Below are 27,418 nucleotides of genomic sequence, written 5' to 3'. Positions count from 1 at the left end.
CCAATATGTATAAAAGATTTCTTTAGGTGGAGTTACATGTGATTTTTATTTTCTTGTTTATATTGCTACCTTTTCCTAATTATCTGAAATAACTATTTTTGAATCACAAAAATATGTAATAAAATGTTAAAAAAAGAAATGCTGTATGTTAGATAAAGATTTATTAAATGCCTATAGGTAATATTTGGAAGAATTGAGCCAAATAATGAAGGATTACAGCATTTGACTTTGCCCATGTGTTTACTGCCTTTAAGAGAACTTTTGCTGCAAACTGTCATGGTGTTGTCATTTTTCTTTTCTTTTCTTTTCTTTTTTTCTTATTTATTTGACAGAGATCACAAGTAGGCAGAGAGAGAGAGAGCGAGAGAGGAGGAAGCAGGCTCCCACTGAGCAGAGAGCCCGATGCGGGGCTCGATCCCAGAACCCTGGGATCATGACCGGAGCCGAAGGCAGAGGCTTTAACCCGCTGAGCCACCCAGGCGCCCCTGTCATTTTTCTTTATTGAAAGAATGAAATGAGGGTGGAGATCTATTCAACAGCATTTAAATTTTGTATTTTTTTAAAATATTTTACTTATTTATTTGACAGAGAGAGAGAGATCACAAGTAGGCAGGAGGCAGGCAGAGGGGGTGGGGGGAAGCAGGCTCCCTGCTGAGCAGAGAGCCCGATGCGGGGCCCGATCCCAGGACCCTGGGGTCGTGACCTGAATGGAAAGCAGAGGCTTTAACCCACTGAGCCACGCAGGTGCCCCTAATTTTTGTATTCTTGCTTGAATTCAATGCTATGTAAGAAAATAGATTTTGAATAGATCTGACATATTTTGAAACATATTAAATAAAATATACCTAGCATTTGGCTATATAAAACTGAAAAATAATCAGTAGGCTAAAATAAATGCACGAACAATGGAAAAAGACAATAAACTGAGAAAGCAACAAGATGAGGCTAGAAAGTTGGGTGGGGCCAGAACATTAGAAACTCAAGGGAAAGAAAGGTATAAGGTTAGTTTTTGGGACACTGGTGGTGTTTACGTATAAGCTAAACAACTTTTTGACCTGTTTGCATATCCTGTACCTGTGTTTACTTAATATTTTTCTTTAAATTGAGTTAAACTTTTTAAATTCATCCTCATCATAGCAAAGGTATTTGTGAAATATGAGTCCGTTATGGTTATGATTTTTAATAATACAAATTAGAATTGACAAGTGACTATTAAAACCTGACCATCTAAAGCCATCTTGCAACCTATCAGCAATACACACAGCACGGTTTGGCAAGCACTTGCATGGAAAGGGAGATGTGGAGATGGGGACTTGACACTTTGAACATGCTGTCCGTGCTACCATAATTTGGGCCTTGTCCTCTTGCGGAACTTGAGTGGGTGGTGTTTTGTTTTAGGAACTGCTCAGAAAGCTCGTCTTTCCACATGGACATTAGGGCAGCATGGGCATTAAGGCAGTGCCATTGAGCCCGGGTGGCTCATTCCAGGCAAGAAAAAAGGGAGAGTGAGGAAGAACATTTAGTGAGAGGGAGTGCGGGGTCCTAACTGCAGCAGAGAAAGCAGGAGAGAATACACAGAACAGAGGCGTGCCTCCCTCCCTAGAGAAAGAAAGAATAAAAATCAAAACCTAACCCAGAGGTTTCATCAGCACACATGGTGACTTTCATAAGCTGTAGAATTCAGTGGTGAAAGGAACTTACTGGAGTTATTTATTTTCTACTGGATCCCTGGACTCAGGAAACTACCTATGCATTTCTGAAAATGACATGGGGAAGCATGCAGTTTTGGGCAGTGGGTGGACACTCATGGGTCTTGTCACACCTCAGCTTCCCTTATTTATCAAGGTTGCTGTAGAACAGGAGAAGGTATTATGGTCTCAATTTCTCTGAGAGAGAGACTGAGGACAGCCTGACTTTGGTCTTCTCTGCTCACAATGTGTTCATCTTCCTTGTTTTTTGGCTGTTGAATCCAGTTTGACTTTCTCCTTTTGGCAAAACAAAACAGAATAGAACAAAAATTGAGGCAGATTTTTTTTTAGTACTTGGAAATTCTCCTGTGGCCTCCACCTATCCCTGTCCGCTTGAAGATGGACTTTTGCCCAAGGGTTACAATGATTTTGGACCAATGTCCTTACTCTTTACCTTAAATACCTAATGTCTTCACATGGGTAAATATTTTAAAATGCTTACTTATTTGTTTGCTTTCTTATTTTTTGTATTTGAAATAGGATGGGCCCAATCCAAAAGAAATGAGTAACCCATTTCTTTTGTTCTAGGAACTGCCAGGAAGAAGGTGCCATGACTTGCCTCATTGCAAACTTGGACATTTTTTGCTTTCTCTAGCATGAATAATAATAGACTGTAAGCTCCATGAGGACAGGGATTTGATCTCTTTTAATCATTTAAATTTCCACATCAAGCACAGGGCCTGATTTATAGTAGGCACATATTTTTGTGACTGACACATATTTTTGAGTGAATGAATGTATATTAATGTCATAACGCTGTGTACGTACAACGCTGTTGTAAAGTGTTTTTTATTCACTCATTTGATCTTAAAATGGTGTCTTCACAGTGAGTAGGAATTGGTGTTTTTATCCCTGTGTCCTAGGTGAGGAACATGGAGGTGAGTGATAAGAACGGTCTGCCCAAGGCTTCACACAGAGTCACTGATGTGTGATTCCATCCCTGAAGACTCTTACCCAATTTAGAGTCAGGCGAGATGGGGCACAGCTGTTCCTCTGCGTGATGGTTCCTGCTTTTCTGGACCTTCATGGAATTCTTCTTTATTTTCAGATTACAGGACAGGCCCATGTTTTACTGTGGTCAGCAACCAGATGTGCCAGGGACAGCTCAGCGGAATTGTTTGCACCAAGACACTCTGCTGTGCCACGGTGGGCCGAGCCTGGGGCCACCCCTGTGAGATGTGCCCCGCCCAGCCCCACCCCTGCCGCCGAGGCTTCATTCCAAATATCCGCACGGGAGCCTGTCACGGTAAGCCTCTGGCCCATGGAGTTATTCATGGATTCATCTTATTTGCTCTGGAGAGCCATTCTCCAGTGAAGTTGGAGAGAATGGAAAAGCGGTGTCAGAGACATAACTTCACGATTTTGCTGATGGCATGATATCCAACTTAGGCATGAGGACCGTGGCTCAAGAGGGAGCAGCTGGTCTCTCTGGAGTTTTCGTTGCCAGCAGTTCCCCCTCTGACCCCAGAAGTGTTTCTAGGGGCTGGTATGATTCTGTTTGCAGCAATGCTGTGCGTTGTAGCAATGCTGTATATAAACACCAAGCAAAATCTGTGAACAAGGTAGTTTGTTTTTCTCAATTTTTTCCCTTCATTTGATATTGTTGGAGTTCCTCTGTCTCGTGGGTTGTACTTAGTTGACCTCAAGAAAATTGTTCCTCTCTCCATTCTACATGCTACATTATGCTTTTTTTTTTTTTTACAAGTCAGAAATAAATTAAGATTTGTTTCACAGTTTTAAATATCCCCAGATGTCGCCTGTTCGCTTCTTCTCCTGCCCTTACTCTGTTTTTGGCTTTCATTCCTGTTCTTCCAGCTGTACAAATTCTTTTATTGTCTGGATGTCTGGCAGGAAACAGGAGGAAGTGAACGGAGGCAGTTCAGCACTACACTGATGGGATTGAAAACTCCCAGGCTGTATCTGTTTCCTTTAGACATCTTCAGGGCTTTTTTTAGCAAGTTGCAATATTTTCAGAAAATTCCGGGTACGCTTTTCTGAGGCAGACACATCCTAGTTTGGTTTTATTCTATATGTCGGTTTTAAGGCTAATAGGCAGTAAAACAGAATTTGGGTTTAATCCCACAGGTCTGTGGGTCTCCATTAAATTATACTTCCACAAATTCCAATTGTGATAAACACTGTTGGTCCTGGCTCCCAACTACTATGTATAATATAACTTACAACTCCTTTATGTGCCCTTCAACTGGTCCTTCTGCATGTCAGGAGCAGCAAGAAGTCACTTCGGAATGAAGGAATTACAGAGGGGTGTAGTGTGTGATTTTAGAAAATAAAAAGTCAGTTTTATTCCCCCTTTCTCGGGCACCTTCTTTATTTTTTCTCATCCTTAGAAAGTCCCAGTGAGTTTTGAAGAAATTCTTGGTCTTGGTGTCCTGAGGGCAGCTACCACCCATGAATGCGCTGACTTAGACCAGAAAGCCAGAAGTGGTGTCCATGAGACCTTGTCAGAGGTTGACACACTAAGAGAACTGGGGCAAAGAGAATGAAGAGGGAGAGGGAAGAGCGACTGCTCTTGGCTTTACTATGCATTTCCTCTGGTCTCAACTTGTCCAGGATTTTCTTTCTGTCCCTTCCTGACTCTGCTATTAGACATCCAAGGTGCGGGGGGGGGGGGGGGGGAGATACTATTTCTATCAGAAATTTTGTGAAATGCATGAAATCAAAATGGTAGTCATATTGCCAATTTGAGAATGAAATTTGTCGTGTTTTGTTGTGTTCTTTTCTGAGTGATTCTGCTATTGGCTTGGAAGCTCTGTCCCTTTGCTGTTGTTTTCAGACCTTGAGCCGGATGTGAGGGGGCTGTGGGCAAGTGGGTTCATAAAGGAGCTTATTCTGTCTTCGGTCTTGGGAAGGTATGGCCAACAGAGAAGAGCCCTCATTCATATTTCCTCTTGGCCAAAAATTATGACCAAAAAGACTATCAAGTTTTGCTTATATGTACCATCAATTTCTAAAAAACATTTTAATAACTTATTCATGTATCAAGAGAATGGAAACTTCTGGTCTAAGACAAAATTGAGATCAGCTATAAAATATAATCTAATTATACTCCACATGTAGTGGTTCATTTGTGGGCTGGGACAGTCCATTTAAAACAGTGACACTTTTCTAGCAAAATAAATTGTTGCTCCTTTAGTATCCTTTCCTTCGTGTCGACTTTTCTCAAGAACACAGGTTATTAGAGATCTTAAAATTGGTGATCACTCTCTTGCCCATACAATGAGGAGTAAAACAAGAGAGTACACTAGGTTTCCAGATTTCTTAAAGAATATCCAAAGTGAGGGAAAGAAATGTTAGACTGCTACCCTGGGGGTTCCTTTATTAAACTAGACCTTTGTGTGTTATATATGAAGAGATGGAAAGAATGTACATGATGTATTTTTTACAATCTTTCTAACTGAACATAATGAGCCTGGAATGATTGCTTTTGTTCCTAGGGGGTTCATATTTGGGGCTACATGTGGAACCACAGTTATTAGGTGCCAGGGATATAGCTGTGAACAAAACAAAGAACCTGCTCTCTGAAATTTGCATTAAAGACCACGGATTTGTGAAACAAAACAAAGCAAAGTATTTATCAGGTTGGCTGATGATTCGTCCTATGGAAAAAAAAAAATAAGCTAAGAAGGGTGGTGAATGATGGCTATTGCTGTTAGATTGGCGGGAGAAGGATCCAAAGCCAGAGTGGAACAGAGACCTGATGGACAGGACAACATGAACCTTTATGCAGCTTTATGGAGGGAGAATAATTCAGGTAGCGGGGCACTCCTATAAAGCCCCAGGCAAGTGCATCCTCGGTATCCTTAAGGAATGGCAAGGAAGCCGGTGGGGAAGGAGAAGAGTGAGAGAGAGAGGAGGCCAGAAGTGAGGTCAGAGAGTAGAAGGAGCAGATAGAATCTTCTAAGATACGGGCTTGAGTTTTGAGCTGGGAAGGACGCACTCTGACTTAGCTTTAAAAAGGTTCCCTCTGGTGGCTGCTGTGCCAGCAAGGTGAATCTGCAGCTGAGACTACGCATTCATCTGGGGTGTCTCTCACTTCTCAGTCTGATTTCCTGGGTTGTTTAAGTTTTACTGCACAAGGCAATTATACAGAATGGAAGGTGAGCATCTCCCATTTCATTTGCATTAAAACAGTCACTGTGTCATGTGATCCAAGGGATCTTAAGTAAATTCTGTTTTAACTGAATCATTCAATATAAGTCTTAGAGACAGATTTACTATAGAAATGTGTTGCATTATGATTCTGAGGATTTCTTGAATAACTCTAGTTATTACTCTCAGCCTTTTAATCATTGTATCCCTGTAATTTGCAGCATGCATAATAAAATCCCTAAAAATCAGTATAAATATTCCCCCCTACATAGGGATGACAGAAGGTAGGAAGAGTAACAATATTTGTGACTTCTTATAAAATATTATTGACCAAGTTATGTTACTCAAATAATTGATTTTACAGGTAGTTGTAAGAAAGTTTCTCACATCGTATTCTAAATATTGTGATGGACAAATAACTCACTGACATAAATATGGTGATATAATTGTAGACAGACTATCACATTTCTTCTGCAGTGACTTACATGAATCTCTCCCTCTCCTCTCTCTGTATCCTGAAATCTGACAGATGTGGATGAATGCCAGGCCATCCCTGGGCTCTGTCAAGGAGGAAATTGCATTAATACTGTTGGGTCTTTTGAGTGCAAATGTCCTGCTGGACACAAATTTAATGAAGCATCACAAAAATGTGAAGGTAAGAAATATCATGCTTTGCAGTTAAGGGGTGGAGGGGAAGGCAAAACCCAAATCAATGACAAGCTTTATTGCAAATTGTTCCAAAATCCTTTTGTCTTTGTCATGCCTATGAATGTGTAAATATCATATTCTTACCAGAAATAATATGCTTTTGTGCTATTGAACCAGAAAAACCCTGCAGCTTTTTCCACTTTTATAGACCCAAAATAAGAGATCCAGCTGAATCAAATTAAATATTAAAACATGAAATATTTTTGAACCAATATTTGGGTTAAAATGTTCAAGACACATGTTTTTGCATAGTTCTAGAGACATGAATTTAAATTTAATCATTAAATATTATTCAAAAAGACATATCTTTTGATGTTTTTCTAGTTAAAATGTATGTTTATTTGCTTGTTTTTTGAGAGATTAACTCTTATGTTTATGCTCGTGGTACAAATTTAGTACTTCCTTTTCTGCCTATCAAATGGAAGCTTTTTAATATTAATCAAACAGAAAAATAACTGGAGGTAAAAAAAATTGCATATTTGCATTTAGTTTATAGATTGAGCTCCTGAAAATCTGTGTAGAGAGAACGTGTTCATATTGCTACTTGCCAAAAAGAGCCTGGCATCCAAGGCCATAATAAATGCTTTTTCCATGAGAGGGAAATAAGTAGGCAGCATCAAACTCTCTTTTCTTTGATGAGTGCACATGTAATGTCTGACAGTAATGTAACAAGTTATGTGTCCTGTCAAACTCGGCAGAGCAAACTTCATTTTCAGCTCTACTTGGTGGGATACAAAGTTTCATTTTGATTCATATGCACTGCTGTTGTATCAACTCCTAAACCCCAGCAATGAGGACTAGTTCATTTCTAAGTCACTTGTCTGGGATTGGTTCTAGGTCCTTAGTCTTCTTTGTGAATAACTATAGTATATCATATGTGGGAAAGACAGCATCTGATTTCAGGTGCGGTTCATAAATTACACAGAAGTTTAATAGCTACTTGCCCTGAAACTGAATAATCAGAAATTTGACTCTACTCAAATTATTTTTATGGATGTAAATTGTTTTGAAGAATTTAGAATCATGTGTTCTTGAACATGCTATACCTGGTTGAGGTAGCTGTGAAAAAATACTTCAGTTCTAAGGAAGTGGGACCTCTTAAAAACATTTTAAGTTTCAAAGAACAATAAAATTGACTCTTACAGCCCGCTGTATTCTAGAAGTTATATTGTAGATCTATGTCAGAAGCAGAAAATGTTAATATTGAACGGGATAAAGAACATATCCTGTTGTGCACTTTCAAACTAAATGTTTGAAGTCATTTAGATAGTGCTAAAATTCCCTTCTTTGGATTCCCACTCTGGTACTTGTTGTACCATATATTGTCTTCTGTCCTAGCTGTAAGCCATAACCTCTAATACTAACATTTAATAATTATATTTCCTAATATTTTGAAATTTTAAAAATATGATAGTACAGATTTTCAGATACCATTATATATGTCTCTTTATGCCATTAAGAAGCTGTGAGGAAGTGGAGATGCAACATGGGGGGTTAAGGGGGTAGGAGAAGAATAAATGAAACAAGATGGGATTGGGAGAGAGACAAACCATAAGTGACTCATAATCTCACAAAACAAACTGAGGGTTGCTGGGGAGAGGGGGGTTGGGAGAAGGGGGGGTGGGGTTATGGACATTGGGGAGGGTATGTGCTATGTCCCTCATCCCACGACAGCACCCATCATCTGATGCCGTAATTACGGTGAAGACGTGAGAGCTTCGGCCTTGTCAGCCAAAGATATTTTTCCTCCTTTGAAGAGGCCTCAGTCAGTGTACAATGAGAATTCATGTAGAAACTGTGAATGGATCAGTTCAGTTTGTAATTTTTCTATGCAATTATATGTTTTTCATCATGTACCACTACTTTTTTGTTGAATTTAATAATAAGCTGTGTAAATGCTTTACTTCTAGCTGGCTTAATGGTGACTTCCCTCTTGAACTCAGAATTCCCTCTTTTAATTCTGTTTAGTAAAAAGACACTCATAAAGAAAAAAAAAAAAAGTGAGTGCTGTGAAGTGTGTAAACCTGGCAATTCACAGACCTGTACCCCTGGGGATAAAAATACATTATATGCTTATAAAAAATAATTAAAAAATAATTTTTTTAAAAAAGGAGCTGTTAGGTTTATAACAGCATGCAAAATCCACATCAGCAGTGGGTCATGTATCTATTTTCAGGCTTTCACAGCTTCATAGATGCAGCTTAGATGGGGTCAGCTTTAAGATTTACGGCAGTATGGTCCATATGATTTGTCCAGTCTTCATTGTTTTCTGGAATTCCATAGCTTCCAGCTTAGAGCAAAATTGTTTTCCAGTGTCCCTTGCCTTTCCCTCAAACCTGTCAGTTAGCATGGGTCATAATCGGTCACCTTGCACTGTTGTGAACAAGACAAAAGATGCACAGATTTAATACTCAGACTGAAAGAAAACTCATTCACAATCCTCTGTTAATGCTAAGAAACCTATTATGGTGGTATGTCCAATGGACAAAAAAAAAAATTCAATCTGAAAATTACTTAATCCTTTTTCACAAATTTTTTTTTCCAGCTACATATTGAAATCAGTAGCAAGATAAAAGCAGCATACTTTTGGCTAGACCTTTTTTTTTCCTTAGCCATCTACAGTTACATTAAATTCAGATGGTGGGTTTTTTCCCCTTCCCTTTTTATTTTTTTATGCAAAATTGATACTGGAAGAGAATACCCTGTTAGTACTACATGTACTCTGGCCTGGAAGCTGGTTTGGGCATTGTTGCCCTGTCTTACTGGGGTAGGAGAGGAATCAGAATGTCCTCCAAGAATGTCTGGTGAGCTGAGTCCCCTCCTTTAGCTCTCCCTTGCTTTTCTCCAGCTCCGTGCCTCATTATGGGAATGTCGTGACTCTGGGCATAGGATGATGGATAGGATGGTCAATTGAAGGAATGCCAGAAAATCTAGCCCACACCAAGGATGAAGAGAACATCTGTGTGCCCTGGCTAGATGGTCAGGCCACAGTGGGATCCTGTGCCCTTGTGAAAATTGTTCTGGCACCTTTGCCATTACTCTGAGTGGCTTTTTGAAATGCATCTTCCTCTTGGAAAGGAAGGGACTGGGTACCTGGAAGCCCACAGTAATTGATTTAAAAAACCAATTCAGTCAAAAATTGGCTTTAGCAAATTTACAAGATGTTAACCTTCATTCCCTCGGCGATGGTAAGAGCAGTGTTTTTGTGAGATCTTCCTCTTGCAGAATTCTCCCTTCTTAAAATATCCCCTTCCCTGAACCTTAAAAAAGTCACAGACCAAGTTTTATATCAATAAGATGAATCAATTTAGATTCATTTAAAATGTAAGTTAACAAGCTGAAGTTGTTAAGCAACAGTAATTACATTTTTGTAAATTTAAGAAGAACAGATTGAGATTTATAGCTGTGATTTGAGAAAAAGGGAGCCAGAGTTCATGCCCACCTTCCCTATTGATTTTTCCAACGACTCGAGTGTACGCATTGAAAGAACACATGAGCCTTTTCTTTTCGGAAACCAAGGCCATATTTGCATAGGTTACTGTGGGAGGAAATTAAGAAATAAAAACTGTAATTAAAGGATTAAGTTTTATTTCTGGAAGAAGTCCCTTGGATTCCTAATTAACCGCTAATATTTTGGGATTTAGATTAACGCCAGCCCAGCCTTCAGCAATTATAATAGCACTGCATGATGTGAAAGACTTTTTAAAAATGTAGCTCTTAAGCCTGTGCACTCCCTAATGCATGGCCAAAGCCCTGGAGACTTCTCCTTTCTAGAAGAATGACGTATTTATCTGATGGCTACTTGCTCTCAGGGGCGCTTATCTTCCCAGGCACCAAGGAAAATTACTAGGGCTACTTAGTCCGCTGGTGTAGCTGGAGCTCCAGCCTGGGCAGCTGGTTGTAAGCCCTTGACTCCCACCGTTTAAGGTCACCAGCTCCCTATGTGTTGCTGAACAAAATCTCTGTGGTGTAGACATAAGAGCGCTAGGCACGAGGCAGACTCAGTCCTAGTCCTGGTCATGTCCCCGGTCTTCTGTGTGAACTTGGATAAGTCAGTTACCAGCTATGAGTGACTTTGACTTTCAGCTGAGCTGAACAGGAGAGGATCCTGGGGCTCCTTTCCAGGTCTGCAGTCCAGACTCTGTCCTCACATTTCTCATTCTTTCCCAGCTGTGATCAGAGAGCAGGTGCTGCCTAAGAAACCATGCAAGTCGACATCTGTGGTATGACTGTAACATAGCATGGCTGGTGTTTTTTTTCAATGTGACTTGAAGAATTAGCTTGTTTGCTTTTTAGTCACATATTTTGCACGGGATTTCATGTGTCCAGAAAAGCAATGTTTGTCTCACAGATGAACAGGGCCAGCAAAGCTGCAGAGAAAGGGTCTGCCATTCATGTCCCTTCTTGGGCTCACAGCAAGAGGCCAGCAGCTCTGCCCTCCCCGCAGCTCTGCCTCGCCCTCCTGCCCCAGGGAACTGGAGAGAAGGATCCAGAACACAGAAACAGCTCTTCCCAGACAAGCCCTACTTCCCACCAGGCCCCCCAAACTGATTTACTTTATGGTTGGCTCATGATATAGACTGATTTACAGAAATGCTAAGAAATCCACTGATCTCAAATTCTTTCCGACATGGGATCCCTGAAACTCTATTAAGAGGAGATAAATGCAATGTGCTAAGAGTCTGGGGAAAAAAAATAATAGATAGGTATGATGAGTTTCAGAGTTTAAGTGGTTTCAATTCCAGTGCTTTATTCTGGCCTTTTACTGTGGAGGGACTTCACCCCAGCCTGGTCACTAAGTCAGAACTGCTATTGTCGAAGCAACGGGACTGAGAAGCAAGGAGGTTAGCAAAGTAGAAGGGCTCTAGACCCGAGAAGAAAAAAGGTCTGTCACTGAGGAGAGGCCAGTATAGGGAATTCAGCACCACTGAGATTCCTTCAAATCAAATAATTTAACCCAGTCCAGTTCTATCTTTATCTGGGTGAAATTGAGGGTGGTGCACGTGACAGTGTGTTTCCTGACTTCCTAAACTTTGGGGGAGAGGAGGCACCTAAGTGGGAACCCTGCCCCTCTCCCCACTGCCCAGTGCCTGGCAATTACACTTGGAGACTGGGGTCTAATATCACTTTGTAAATGAGCCTTTTTGCTCTTACTTCGAGTTTTACTCATGCTGGTTTTCAGAAGGCTTCAGTGTAAAGCAAGAGTTATGCCTGGGCACCAGAATTCTAGAAACCAGTCCTGTGCTCATACTTACACTGTGAGGATTAGACGGCTTGACACACATGAAACATTTAATCGACGCCAGGAGGTCAATACCTATTTGTTCTCATGATTATTGTTGTTGCTGGCATCTCGGTAAAAGGGCCAAATCTGACCTAGCCAGCATGTGGAACAGGTCTCCTCAGTCCTGCCAGTTCTTTCTAGTTTTTAAATACCTTTTTTTTTTTTAATATGTTTTGTCACTTAAATAACCTCTTTGGTTATTGGTATAAGTGGTCTTGATAAGGATGGTAGTAGTCATTTATACTAACAGGTAAAACAAGATTTCTTTTAATAGACACTGTTTACTCATATGATCATTGGTAAGAGTTCAGTGACCCAAACATCAACCTTTAGGGACACTTTGAGGAAGGTATGTTCTTCTTAAGACTTCTGTGTTACAGCGATACCTCCTCTTCTATCCTTAAATGAGGTTGTCGAATCCTCTAGGCTGAACGTACTGGGTTTTGTTGTTGTTGTTGTTGTTTGAGAGAGAGAAGGTGTGTGTGTGCTGGCCGAGGAGCGGAGGTTAAGAGAGAGAATTTCAAGAAGGCTCCACAGCACAGAGGCCGACAAGAGGCTCGATCCCAGGACCCTGAGATCATAACCTGAGCTGAAATCAAGAGTCTGACATTGAACTGACTGAGTCACGCAGGTGCCCCTTCTTAGTTTTTAAGGAGGAGTGTGGCTGGTAAATGGAGGAGGCCTGATTGTCTTAAAATGTGTCTTCTGATTTTATGCTAGTTCTAGAACCCTAGGCTCCATCCTTGGCTGTTTCTCAGTCTTTCATTGACTCCAGTGACATGTCTATCTGTCAGAATAGAATATACATCTTTACCATTATACAACTTCACAATGACAACACTGTTTATGTTAGCATTGACTCTAATATAAGCAGGGGGATATTGTTTGCTTTAGCCTCTAGCCTAGCATAGAAGAATGAGGATTTTGCTTTTAAAAAGGTTGAACTGCACATAAACAATGTCACTGCTGCCTTTTTGACTAACAGGGTGAACTTGAGTCAGAAGACCCTTGAATCTGGTCCACTTAGACCTCTATTTTGTTTTACAAGTGAAGAGTGGTACTTAAACTGGAGAAGAAATATTCTTTGTTTCTTTAAAGTTAGGGCTTTCCAAATGCCAACGGTATAGTCTGGCCATTGCAATACTCGCAGAGGGCTTGGGTTAAAATGCCCCTGTCCATAGGTGAGTGCAGAAAGTCCATTCCTCTTGGGGTCAAGGTCATGCAGATACCCTGTGCTCTGTGTTTACTTATAGCCTAAGCAGGAGGTTGTCCATTTCCTTTCTCCCCTCACTGGTGCCACATCTACTGGCAACTGCCAGTGTCTGAAGCTGGTTCTTGAAGAGCTCCCCTTGAAGGAAATGGCTGGATTTGTCCTAAGGAAATTTTACTACGTCCTTGGAGGAAACCAGTGGCCTCAGGCCTTTAGTCAGGGCTAACCTTGACTGTGGCCTCCACGGACGTCCCTAGCTATTTGGGAATTGGAATGGTTTTCAGAGCTTTCCCTGCTGGGACAGATCACCAGATCATTCATTCGTCTCCATGATCAGTCACTGGGTATGGGCACCCAAACTGGGTGTAGTCCCTAGGGGAGGTGGCTCTCTGTGGCTTGAGCAGTCCGAGAAGGAGCTGAGAACAGAAGGTCGTCTAATGAGAGTGCCCCTCGTGCTAAGACAACAAGCTCTCTCTTGAGAGGAATCTGGGTGGAGCATCCCAGTGTCCCACAAATCACTCACTGAACCCAAAGAAAACCATCATCATGGCCATTTGGGTGCCTCTGTGGACACCATGATGGACAAGTCTTGGTCCCACTCAGACCATATGCTCTTCTCGATAGGATTTCAGTATCTGCTTGTGGAAAACCAGATTGAGAAGAAACACAGGAAATGATGCAGAATATTGAATAAACATAACGGGAGCCTAACTCAAGGCAAAACATGGAGAGAACAGGGACAACCACATCTTAAGCTAAATGACGTTTGGAATACTAGCGTGCTGTCATTACTTGATAAAACAGTACATGGTTTTCTATTTTACAGGGGACATTTCTATTATTTTGCTCTAATCTCTTGAGCTTTGTAAATTCCGTGGGTAAGCCTCAGTTGAGAGAGGAAACACCCACCTTTTGAACTCTTTTATAGGCAGGTTTTGTTCTGTGGAGATTGGGTGGATCGGTGTTATGGCTGAGCCTTGTGATGGTGAACAGTTTTGTGCTGTGTTCCGTGGATGCTAAACTCTTCTTTATGTTCCAGATATTGATGAATGCAGCACCATTCCTGGAATCTGTGAAGGAGGCGAATGCACAAACACAGTCAGCAGTTACTTCTGCAAATGTCCTCCTGGTTTTTACCCGTCTCCCGATGGCACCAGATGCGTAGGTGGGTATAATTCTAAACAGCGTGTCTGATTCCTATCAATCGGCTCCACAACAAACATTTTTGGAAACACATTTGTTCAAGGGGGATAACAATTTCTCACTTGATGTTAAATGTACATTTACATCTTTTTAAACAGTTGAGCACTCTCTTTAAGAAAAGAGGTACCTTGTGGTATTAGGACTTTACCTCCCAGAAAGAGGGAGGATCCAGGAGCCCGTACAGATATCCTCAGCCTATACATTAGCTTTGCAGTTATGCGAGTGTCAAACCCTCTAACATTTCCTGGGACCCGTGTTGATTTAGGTCTGAAATTTTGCAATAATCTCTTAATGGGTCTCCCTACTTCCTGGCTTCTCTACAATCCATCTTGTCAGATTTATCTTCCTAATATAATGCTTTGATTAAGTAACTCTCTTGCTCAAAAACCTCTGGTAATTTTCCATTAGGATTAGGAAAGTAGGAGTTTTTTAGTCTGTGTTGCATGGATCTTTCAGGTACAGCAAAGGTCTCCAGAGCTGCAGGGGAAAAGGGCCCCGCCTCCCACTCCCTGCCCCTCATATGCACGACAGTCCAGGCAACTCTGCTTTTACCTGGTGGTGTGCTGGCTTCATCAATTAAATATCAATTAAATAAGGGACTTTGTTGTTTAACAAAAAAAGGTTTGATAACTGCTGGATTTAGTGATTGCTAAGACTTCCTCCAAAGTCCAGTTCTCTAGAGTAAAGTTCAAGTTCTGGAGTGTGCAGGGCCTCCGCTCTCTGACCTCTCTCAGCCTTGCTGACTTATCAGCACAGTCTCTGCATCTCACAACTCAAACAGGTCATTTGTTTTGATTCCTTCCTGCCTTGAATCACATCTATGGTACCACTCAGGTTACTCTTCTTCCCAGCTCAAGCCCCCTTTGATGCTTCTACTTGGGTTCTCTGTCTTTGAAGATGTCCCGGATCAGCCTACCTGAGAGCAGTTTCTCCCTTGCCTGAAGATATGCTTCTCATAAACGGTCTCCTGGGGAAATGTTATGTCTGTATGTTCTTATCTCCCTAATTAAGTTGTAAGCTCTCCTTAAAGCCTAAGTAACTGCTACCCTCCTACATCGCTGGTGGTTTCCGGCATGATTCCTTGCTTGTCATAGACACTCAGTAAGTATTTGTTGAATATCGAAATGAGCACTTCCTTATTGTTTGGGCAAAGCTAGGGAAGCCTATGGCACATGGCCTCGGAGAAAAATGAACACAATCTTTTGATGTTTTTTTCTGGCCCATATTTTCAAAGACACTCAGCTTCACATCCTCACCACAAGGCATGAATTTCAGACCCAAACTGAGTTGCACTTGAAATTCTGAGTTCCTTTGTACTTAGTCACATATAATAAAAGCTGAGGGTGGTCTCTTAAGTTGACGTTTGAATAAGTACAACCAGTGAGGGAAGCATATCTGCACTTTTCCTTAGAAACAACAGTGATGCCTGGATTGCCAGATTTTCCAGGATCTCTCCATCTGTGCTGGCACCACAGGGAAAGAAAAAGCCAGTGTAATTCAGGGAGCCCTTTTTTCTCCCCAGACTGTCCCAATTCACACTTGACCTCCCATAATCATGCATGGCAGAGAGGTAGATCAGAAGTTCTTTGCTGGCCAAATAATAGGTAGTTTGGTTGTTCCCCCCCACACACCCCCCACCTTCAAAGAGAGCCCTGGATTAAAGTGATTAAAGCACCTTTACATATCAGATGGTTTACATTTTTATCAGTCTTTTACCATATATGTCCATGCTATTTACAAAGGAAGGGCGGGAAACTAGGATTCGGGGGTGACCTCCTTGGTGTGAGGTGTTTGGGGGAAATTATCTGACTTCATGTTCACAACCGCACTGTAGATGGGAAGAAGCTAAGGTTTACAGGCTCAGATAAGTAATTTGGTTCACTTGTTTAAGCAGGTAAGATGTGAAGGAGCTGGAATCCCAGCTTGGGCCTGAGCCCACAGTTGCAAACCCTCTCATTGCTCCCTCCCAAATGACCAATGGAAACACTAAACCCCTTCTTACTATATATACCTAGACCAGTACAGTTTCTTCTTCTTGGGAACTTTATTATACCCACAATTAAGACTTTGTTACAAAAAATACTCCAAGTGACCTTTCTGCCTTCCCTAAAGCTAATATCTCCTGCCATGGTAAAACCACAGACTCCCCGAATCATCCCTAGTGAAAAGAAAATACAGGTAGTCTCCAACTTATAAACAAATCTAAGGTTCATTGGTTGGAATTAGTCAATCTAATCAATAGAAAACCCCGCCTGCAGCCAAGGGTCTGTCGTATCTTCCTTACACATCTCTTAAGCGTGAGGTTCCACTCGTCACCTTCGGTCACCACATTCCAAGGCTCTCAGACCTCCATGTACCCAGCATCCTCTTTGCTCCATAAGCTCTTGAAGTATTTTTATTTTTTTGTTCTGTGATCATCCTTTGGCACTTTAATAATACCTTGTGTAGGGTGGTCGTTTCGTGTCAGGGTGTTCTGTCTCATCGATTCCCAGGAATCTTGCTGACATCCTGTACCTAGTTTGGGCTTCACAGCTCCTAGCTCCTGGGTCGACACAACAAAGTTAGTGATTGGTTAGGAGAGGCCTGCTGATAGGCTAGGATGACCTGCAAACATCCGTTGTACTCTTAATGTATAATTTTCGATATAATGTGGCTTCTGGGTTCTGAAAGGGAGGGGGTCCAAGTGATTCAGAAGGGGGAAAAGGAAGAAAGCTTTCTACTCCTTTTCTGCCAGATGTCTCGGCCAGAGCAGATTCAAAATAGAAGAAGGTGTCTACGCTTCCTCCTACCTCCCTTCTGTCCTCCAAATCATAACCTTCCTCCCCCCTCAGCTTCCACCTTAGGCTCTTTGCAAAGTGATCCAGCCCCACAAGGGCTTCCTTCTCACTTCCCTGGGCACCACTGCCTGATGGCGTGGGATACTTGGGGCTGGTGTGCCCAGGAGGTGATGGCTCCAATGGCTCCCAGTTGTCATACATTTTCCCTTCCTTAGTAGCCCGTAGGTTTGCTTCCAAATTACAAGTTGTGTCAATGTGTGTATTTTTAACCAAAGCTCTCCTGCAAAATGAGAAATTAGCAAAATGCTTACTGTAGGTTCAGGGGCCATTTGTATCTCAGAGTCTTCCCTCAGCCCAAATGTCGCTGGTACGGTTTTTAGCCTCAACATTCACCATTTTGATCAAGAGTTTTCTCACTGCTGATTTAACATGTAAGTGAGCCAGCTGGGCAGTAAAATAGTATCATGGTTAGTGTGTGAAATAATAGACATTAGCCCGTTAAGGGTTTGCAACTGGCAGCTGTAGGTCCCAGTTTTGCTCCAAAAGATAACCCACACTGAAAATTATATAGACAAATTTTGGTCAAGTGTTTATATTGAATTTTGAGTGCCAAATTCATCTGAAACTGGGATATAAGCCAATTTTGAACATTTCTTCCCATTCTTAACAGCCTTTGGTTTCCATGCCCCATTTTCTAATTGCTGAGAATATAAATAATTAGTGACTTTAAAGCCATGAAAAGGGGAAGTAGGAAGTTCTGTTGCTCCTTCTTCTTCATAGGGAAGGTGCCACCTGTGGCTTCATGGAGCCTATCCTGTCTGCACTCCTCTCTCCAGCCATTTACCCTGGACCAGGCTGGAAGGAAACTTGTTCTGTCTCTGCTGAGACTAGTAGTCTAACTGGAGATGTTGGAACGGGGCCACAAAAATTCTCTAGAAAGCACACTTTTATCTGCCAGTGGCTTTAAGTGTTTTTCAGAAATAATCTTGTTTTCTTTAAAGGTGATCCATAATTTTATGGTTTGTCTGGATTTTTTGTAACCTTCTTCATGGGATATTAGTAATTTATATGTTTCTAAATTAGCCTTGCTTTTTATTTCATTTTATTTTTTGATCTATTGCAACCTTCAAGACCTGAGAGGTCAGTGTTCTTAAGTACGATGTACATGAAAACAATCTTAGGTATGACCTTCTTTGATCAAACTTGAAGTTTAGGGGTGCCTGGGTGGCTCAGTAGGTTAAAACCTCTGCCTTCAGCTCAGGTCATGATCTCAGTGTTCTGGGATCAAGCCCCGCATTGGGCTCTCTGCTCAGCAGGGAGCCTGTTTCCCTTCCCCTCTCTCTGCCTGCCTCTCTGCCTACTTGTGATCTCTGTCTGTCAAATAAATAAATAAAATCTTTAAAATAAAAAAAAACCTTGAAGTTTAGTGTTTAGACTTACAGGAAACATAGGGATGAAGTTTTAATTGTAAAAAAAGAATTCTTCATTTTATAAAAGAATTTACCACCTACCTTTCTTCCAATGACAAGCACATTTAAAATATGACTTGTTTTTTTACTTTATTATATATGGTCTATGCAGGGATATGCTTTCCTTAAAGAGAGGTACATCATCAGCATGTCAGGGGTAATCAAGCTGTTCTGTACTTAGCTACCTGTGTCGCCTATTTCACTGTGGTTCCTCAAAGGACCATGAAGCAGTTAGGTTTCTACTATGTCACAGGCTCTTTTTTGATAGCCTAGACTTGCACTTCAGTGTGTCAATGTTACATCAGTCAGACATGATGTAACCCAATAAAAAGTGGTATATAGAAATATGTCTTCCTCTGTTGCTTTGAGAAGATACCTTCCTGCCAAAAAAACAAAGCAAAACAAAACAAAAAACCAACCTTCAAGAACCATTGTATCCTATAGGACTAAGAACTTGGAATCCCATACATTTGGAACTTGTAAATAATTTGTGCCTTATAAAATCTGTTAGGGCCCCAGGACAAAAGGAAATCTTGATTAACAAGCGTTGGATCTGACTGCAAAGTGGCTCACTCCTTTAAAAAACAAAACAAAACAAAACAAAACAAAAAAAAACCCTCACACGTCTGACTCACAGTTACAATCTGAAAAGTAAGAAAGATCTTTTAGAAATGTAGACTATAGTGCAGACTTCATGTTGTTTTAAAATAGATTTATATCAATATTTGCCTAAAGTGGCTCGAATTAAGTAGTTGGAAACCAAGGACAACACAGTCTCCCTTCAGTATAGAGACGTGGCTTTATAACTAATTAACTGTCACTGCCAGTGATTCTCTGAGACTCTCTTTTCCTATGGCACATATGGTTGTAATAATTCGTTCCCACCTTGGGGTTGGAATGTGGGACTTGGGCCAAGTGCACCAGCTCACAGGGGCGAAAGGTGTGAGACGAAGGGAGCTCTGACCGAGCATTGTTCCTGAGCCGCACACCCAGTTTCCCTTCTGGGGGCTGAGAGCGTCAGCGGGTCCCGCCAGAGCCCAAGTATGAAGCACAGAGGTGCTGGGGCAGGAGGCTGTTGTTCCGAGTTCCAGCTCAATGATGTGTGTGTGGGTGTGTTTCTTTGTTCTCTCAGATGTTCGTCCAGGATACTGTTACACGGCTCTGGCCAATGGGCGCTGTTCGAACCAACTGCCGCAGTCCATAACGAAAATGCAGTGCTGCTGTGATGTTGGCCGATGCTGGTCTCCAGGGGTCACCGTCGCCCCTGAGATGTGTCCCATCAGAGCCACAGGTAAGAGCCCTTCCTGTCATCTGCAGAGAGTCCCAGTCCCAGTCCCCACAAGCCCAGTGGCGATGTGCGTGAGGCACATCTGGTGGAGATCCAGGTAAGTGAAAAAGATTCCGGAAAATAAAAGAGGCGACTCCAAGGGAAATTTCCCCAGACGATGACTTGGGAAACTACAGAGGTCCATACAAATAATACTGTTTTCTGGTACTGTGTTTTTTTTTTTTTTTTTTAAGATTTTATTTATTTATTTGACAGAGAGAGATCACAAGTAGGCAGAGAGAGAGAGAGAGGAGGAAGCAGGCTCCCTGCCGAGCAGAGAGCCCGATGCGGGACTCGATCCCAGGACCCTGAGATCATGACCCGAGCCGAAGGCAGTGGCTTAACCCACTGAGCCACCCAGGCGCCCCTCTGGTACTGCTTTTTACTGAGCTTGCTTATCACCACAGAATAGCAACCTTCTCCCAAGGACTTGTATTCTCTTCCTCTCGTGTGTTTCATTTGGCTCTCAAGGAGTTCTCCAAAGCTCTGCTGAATCAAACTCACTTGTCTCCAAGCCTTCCAGAGTTATGCCGGGTACATGTCTTCTCCTTCCCTAGTATTTGACGTTTTCTTCTTCCTTGGTGCCAATTGTTGTTGACTTCTTTTTTTCTTTGTAATACCTCTTACGTCCATCAGATTCCTTCCATCTTCACATAAAGCTCATTTTCTCTCATCTGGACTGTGGCAGTGGCCTCGTAACTCATCTCTATGAAATCCACAGCTGCCATATACATTTCCCAAAGCATAATTCCTCTGAAGTTCAGTTAAAAAAATTATGGTAGGGGAAAAGGTAGGGAAAGATGTCCAGAAAAATTTTCTCAGGATGAATTCAGGTGGTATCTTGTGGTCCAAATCACGCCATTCCTTGAAAATAAAATTTTACTAGTTGGCGGACCAAATAGCATCCTCATTTCTTTCTTTTTTTTTCTAAGATTTTATTTATTTATTTGACAGAGAGTGGTCATAAGTAGGCAGAGCAGCAGGCGGGGGAAAGGGGGGAAGCTGAGCAGAGAGCCCGATGTGGAGTTTGATCCCAAGACCCTGGGATCCTGACCTAAGCCGAAGGCAGAGGCTCAACCCACTGAGCCACCCAGGTGCCCCCATTCTCATTTCTAACCCCAGTTCATCTTTTAATTCTTCTTCTTTATGGTGGCTTTGTTTTTCTAGTTAAATTAAATGATCAAGCTTTCCTCGAAGCCAGTCTGAGGATCTCTAAACTCAACTGTTCCTTTTTCCTAAAACGTCTCTTCAGTTCAGGTTCTTCCTCCCTACTTCCTAACCTCTGCCACCTTGCTTGTTGAATGACCTTTTGTTCGGTAAGGATCCTAAGATGATTCCTGATGCAACTAATTCCTGGATGTCCCGAGATAACCACGGCTGGAAGTGTTGCCTTCTGTCTCAGGGTTCCAGGTGTTTACTGTTGCTTTAGCATAAATCCACACTCTGCCATGTGCCAGTGTGTGTTCATGTCTTACTCTATTACTGCTTGATAAATCTCATTAGGACGTCTTGTTCATTCTTATAGTCCCGTATTCCTTTATGCTCTCTTAGCACTTCCACAGTAGTTAGCAAAATCTGGTCCATAGAAGGCATTCAGGTGGAGTGAACAATTTATTAAGTGACATCTTTCCCACCAGTTCTAAGTGAAAACTGGGGTTATACTCGTTCTTAATCTGATTCCTGAACAAGGGGTTTGGCTCAGAGAACTGTAGCAGAGCGAATCAAGGTGAGGTAGAATAAACACAGAGTTAATGGACTACTACTGCACAGTGTTATTCGCAGAATGTGAATTTCCCATTGTCCTGGGCTCTACATCTGCTCGCACATGTTACTATAAAATTTCTGTTTATTGCTGAGAATTATGTGTGGATTAAAGAAGCAATAAAATTCTTTCAATACATTTTAACATATAACAAGTCATATATTTTGTCCGATTTTCTTACTGCCTATGGCCTAAAAATATAACCCATCATCCTTAGTGCACTAGGGGGACCATTTAGTAGGTCACAGTTAAGAAGTACTTGACATCACACTAAGACATGGGGCTTGCATACCAGGAGAATGGCTTTTGAAATACATAGTTAATTTAGGAATCCGCAACATTGATGCAGACTCCTTTCTGTGCTGAGGCCTTGCCTTGAATAGAGGATAGAAGGAAGGCAGGTTGAGGTTCCTGAAGACCTGCTTTGGAAGGCTTGGAGGGGAAGGCCCTGTTTCCCTGTGTGGCTCTGTACGGAGTTGCTAACTCCATGAAATACCCTGTTCGCTCTGTGAAATACCCACAATCTCCACAATTTCTCCACTGAAATACCCACAATCTAAGATAGGCCCAGGGCAAGGCAGACTGACAGAGAGAAGCTAATTTGTAAGTGGATGTTTTTGTTTGCTCAGATGTTCTCAAGGCAGTGCTATAGAGCTCTAGACTCTTACCTTATGGAGAGTGATTATATATACGTATATAATATATGTATAATCTATGTAATATGTAATTATAATATAGGATTATATATAATAAATATATATGTATGAAGGATTATTTGGGCTCTTATGAAAAGTGATTATATGTAATATATATTATAATATGTATACTATATGTATACTATAATATATATAATATAATAAATATATATGTATAGAGATGAAGGATTATTTTAGAGTAGTCAGCATTTCACCATGTAAAGTACATCAGCATTATCTGTGGGTTAAATGGAATTAGGAAATATGGACATCAGTTGAACAAAACTAGCCGCAGTTTGCTGATCCTGAATGCAAAGGGCTTATGGGAAAGTTATGAAGCTGAAGAGAGTAGAAAAGAGTATAGGACCCACTCTGATACACTTTCCCAAGGAGGTGAAGATGAATTGAACAGCATGCTTGAAGTCATATACTCACCTAATTATCAGAAATCCTGATAAGTAATTCAACTTATTTTATACAAATCCTGAAATACTAAAGAAAAAGAAAGGCTGAATTGGTGCTTGGAAGCAAAATGAGTCCCTTAGTATAATTGTTATCCAGTTAAATCCAGCCCATAGTTAATGAATTCCTCTTATGTACAATTTGCAGGGCTAGGCTCAGAGTGGGAATTAGTCGTGAGTTAGATAGAATCGTTGACTTCAAAGACTTGGGTCTTTGTGGTAGTCTTGGTGGTAGAAATTTGGTGGAAAGCAAGTAGCCAGGAAATGATACATATGGGACATCCAGGTGATAATTCTATAAGAAGGATCACTGGGGTTTCATAAGAGGGATTGTAGCATCCTGATTTGGGGAAGCATAAACAATATGTAAATCTTTTCCAGATGCAGTCAAGTGCTACAGAATCTCTGTGGGTTAAAATTAATGATAAATAATTATTAAAACTCAGTAATGGAGTTCTCTGAATACATAATGTTAACCCGAGTGGGAAATGCCAAATATGATTGGAGAAAGTTTAGTAATGGACCAACAAGTAAAAACAAGGTACATGGTAGCTAGGTATATTTAGCCACATGTAAATTGGCAGATTTTCCCCATGAGGTTGAATATGAATGTATTTCTATTTAAGATATATTATGGTGCCTTAGAATAAGTCAGACTTAGTGCACAAGGAAAGAGTAATATTAGCCTAATGTCTATTAATGGATAAAACTAATATAGAAAGTATCTATGGGAAAATCCCTGTGTGGCAGTGATTACAAAATTACTGATATTCTGATAAGAAGGAGAAAAGGAAATTTTAAAAATCACATGATTAGTTTACATATAGAAGGAGCTAAAACAAGATGTGGCCATCTGTAAGAAACATGAAAATGCACTAGTAGTAGGTCAGTAAATACATCCCTGGAAACCTGGATACTGTCTTAAAGCATCTTTTTGGAAGCTTAGGGAAAAAATGTGTCCCAAATCTAAAGATGATTTATCCAAATAAAGACCCGACATGAAAAATAGGAATTAGCCTATATGTGCTGTCCGAGGGAAATCCTTGATTAACTCAGGTGTACAAGTGCAGGGAACTATTGTGCCCCATTAACAACATACTCACCAGCCCTGGTATTCTTCTGCCCCATGGTGCTGCTTCTCCAACACTTGGTTGTCTTTTTACAAATAGGTATTCCTCAGGACTCTGTCTCTGTACACTCTTCTCTTTACTTTCCACACCTTCCCAGGTGAGCTCCTTCATCCCCTTGGCTTTACATGCCACCCACCTACTGATCAATCGGAGACTTCTCTCCAGCCCCCACTTCTCCGCTAGGCTTCAAACTCACACAGCTACTATGGGACAAATCTGCTTGGATATTTGCTATCTCAAAATACATATGTTCAACATGGAATTTGGCTTCTGCCCACCAAACCTGCTCTCACTGCCATTTTTCCCATTTGGTAAATGTCACCAACATCTACCCAGTTGCTAAACCAGAAGACTATGCCATTCTTGATTTCCTGTTCTCTCTGTTCTGATATTTACTCCTTCATGAAGCACTACACACTTATCTCTAAAGTATGCTTTAAATTTATCCACTCCTGCCCAGTTCCATCACTGCCTCCCCTGTCAGCCAAAGCTTTCTTGCCCTTGGTGTTCTGTAACAGCCTTGCCTCCCTCCAGCACATTCTCCATGTGTCAGCAAGACTGATCTTCTGAAAATGTTCGGTTGATTACATCCCATGTTAGTCTGCTGAAGACTTCCAGTGGCTTAAAATAAATCCAGGCTTTTGGGGTGCCTGGGTGAATCAGTGGTTAAAGCCTCTGCCTTCAGCTCAGGTCATGGTCCCAGGGTCCTGGGATCCAGCCCCACATGGGGCTCTCTGCTCAGTGGGGAGTCTGCTTCCCCTCTTCCTCTGCCTGCCTCTCTGCATACTTTTGATCTCTCTCTCTCTCTGTCAAAAAAAAAAAAAAAAAAAAAAAAAAGAAAAAAGAAAGAAAGAAAGAAAGAAAGAAAGAAAGAAAGAAAGAAAAATAAATCCAGGCTTTTTAGTGTGCTCTTTAGAGCTCTGTAGGATCCAAAATTGGAACTGAGTTGAGAAAGTGGCATTTGATTCTTCCTTGAGGTAAATATGACATAGGTAAAGACTTCCTAAATTTTGGGAGAGGTATGTGATACATACTCTGGGGAGTTTGGTTTTGGTTTGGATTACTATTTTAGTATGGTTGCTACTATAACTGTTGGGATGGGAATGAAGTCCGTTGGCTTTTTCTCTTTTCTCCAACTGATCTTTGTAGTCTGAAGATTGGTTTTATTCAAAGTTTCTTTGAAATGTAAGGGTGACTTCCACAGGTGTATGACTTGTGCTGCAACTCAGCTTTTGTATTCTGTTGTGTCGTGTTTTTCCAGAGGATTTCAACAAGCTGTGCTCCGTCCCTTTGGTAATTCCTGAGAGACCAGGATATCCTCCCCCACCCCTTGGTCCCATTCCTCCAGTTCACCCTGTTCCTCCTGGCTTTCCTCCTGGACCTCCAGTTCCAGTCCCTCGACCACCAGTGGATTATCCATACCCATCTCGGGAGCCACCAAGTAAGGATTGAAAAGTCATCTGGTTATTAATTTTTTTAATAACTTAAATAACAGTTAACTTTTTTGTTGTTATTTACACTGCATTAGTCATTAAATGAGTATATCAATAACTGCTTGGGTTGCATAGTATTGTTTTTTTAAAATTTTTTTACTTTTTTATTAACATATAATGTATTATTAGTCCCGGGGTACAGGTCTGTGAATCGCCCGGTTTACACACTTCACAGCGCTCACCATAGTGGGTTACATAGTATTGTATATAGGCTTTCATATTCTCCTGATGAATGGCCTGTGGTTATCGACAACTGTGGGAGAGCTAGGGGAGAGATTTAAATCTGATTCACAGGATGAAGTCATAGAGGAGGTATAAAATTATACATTGAGCTTTCTATAATGCAAAGCAGTTTTGCAAGTAATTACCAAGAATTCATTGCCTTTGTCATTTACCCAAACTGGAGGCTTAAGAGTAGAGCAGAACAGAGGCGGGGGAGGCAAACTATGGTGATGGTGCAGGACCTGGCTGCAGGGGATCTCTGGAAATGGGCACGGACATAGACTTTACTCGCCCCAGATGACCTTTGTCCAAAGAGTTGGGCCAATCCTTTATGATTAAGCATCTTGCCCATGATTTTAATGAGATTTAATGTTATTCCTTCAGGGGTGCTGCCGGTCAATGTCACTGATTACTGCCAGTTGTTTCGCTATCTCTGTCAAAATGGACGCTGCATTCCAACTCCTGGGAGCTACCGGTGTGAATGCAACAAAGGATTCCAGCTGGACCTCCGCGGGGAGTGCATTGGTACGTGGCGCTATAGTTAGGTCAGCCTGAGCAACCATGGCAATTCCCTCCCACTAGATGAGTTTTCTGTTGCAGCTGTAATAAATCAGCTCAAACCTAGTGGTTTAAAACTGCACAAATCTATAGTTCGGTGGGTAAGAAACCCAACATAGGTCTAACTGGGCTAACATCAAGGTGTCAGCAGGGCTGTGTTCCTTTTGCAGGCTCTCACAGAGAATCCATTTCTTTGCCTTTTCCAGCTTTTAGAGGCTGTCTGTATTCCTTGGCTAATGGTCCCCCCTCTCCATCTTCAAAGCCAGCAACATAGCATCTTCAAATCTGTCTCTAATTCTTTGGTTCTCTCTTCCAATTCCCTCTTCCACTTTGAAGGACCTTTGTGGTTAAATAGGGTCCATCTGAATAACCCAAGAGACACTCCTCACCTCAAGGTCTGCTGATTAACAACCTTGATTCTCCTTTGCCACATAGCATATTCAGAGGTCTTGGGGATTAGGACGTGACTATATTCGGAGACAGATACCATTCTACCAGCTGTAGTGACTTTGAACTTTCATCATAAATACATTCAAGTCATTGCTGGTTAACTTCAATGTATGTCATCTTATCAGAAGTCTGACCATTAAAATACAACATTAAAACTCTCCCCAAATTATGAAATTTTGCACATCTTCCTAATTTAAGTGGATAATTCACCAACTGTCTGTAGTTAATCATTAAAAACTGAAGAGAGAAACTTAGAGCTGTTGACAAGTCGTTTAAGTTAAAAGGAGAAAATGTAACACAAGGCTAATTCATTCGTTAATTGGAAAAGAACACCCAGTTGCCATCTAACTTTTTAAAAAATACATTCCTTCCTTAGTTCAATTATTTGATCCAGTTCTGTAATTATGAATCAGGCAGAAATAAGTAGCTCTTAGTTTCTCACCCTGTGTAGTTTCCTGGTGATATGAATCCCCTTCTAGCACACACTGAGTGAGAGAGTCATTCGGTCCAGAGAGGTCTTCCGGAGTGGCTGGATGGGGACATCTAGCACATGGTGGGAGAGTGCACCTGTGGCAAGGACCATGTGAGTCTGGCTAGGTGGACTATCTTCCCAATGCCTTAGTTTTCTCATCTTTACAAATAGGGGAATATAAACCAGTTTGCTGTTTAATAGACTGATAGTTCTAGACAAGTGTACGACCTACAGGAGCCCGTCTGGGGATGAGGCTTGAGGAGCGGACTCTGTAGTAGGTGAGGATGGCTCTTGAAGTGACGACTGTTTCGCATCTTGTTCTGATGTTCTTAGTGGAAC

The 27,418-nt window shown here is 41.4% G+C and overlaps 1 protein-coding gene across 1 annotated transcript in view; it reads left to right on the top strand.

Annotated features, from left to right (window-relative positions):
• FBN1 (fibrillin 1) overlaps window positions 1–27,418 on the top strand; it is a 235,519-nt gene that overhangs the window by 107,223 nt on the left and 100,878 nt on the right. The window contains exons 6-11 of the mRNA XM_059181480.1: window positions 2,797–2,994; window positions 6,388–6,513; window positions 14,100–14,225; window positions 19,642–19,800; window positions 25,146–25,325; window positions 25,984–26,124. Of these exons, the coding sequence (XP_059037463.1) occupies window positions 2,797–2,994; window positions 6,388–6,513; window positions 14,100–14,225; window positions 19,642–19,800; window positions 25,146–25,325; window positions 25,984–26,124 (930 nt within the window). The remainder of the gene's footprint in view (window positions 1–2,796; window positions 2,995–6,387; window positions 6,514–14,099; window positions 14,226–19,641; window positions 19,801–25,145; window positions 25,326–25,983; window positions 26,125–27,418) is intronic.

Source organism: Mustela lutreola, chromosome 7 (genome assembly GCF_030435805.1).
Source record: "Mustela lutreola isolate mMusLut2 chromosome 7, mMusLut2.pri, whole genome shotgun sequence".
Classification (NCBI taxonomy): Eukaryota; Metazoa; Chordata; class Mammalia; order Carnivora; family Mustelidae; genus Mustela; species Mustela lutreola.
Note: the sequence above shows the minus strand (reverse complement) of the source record. Positions and strands in the feature narration are given on the sequence as shown.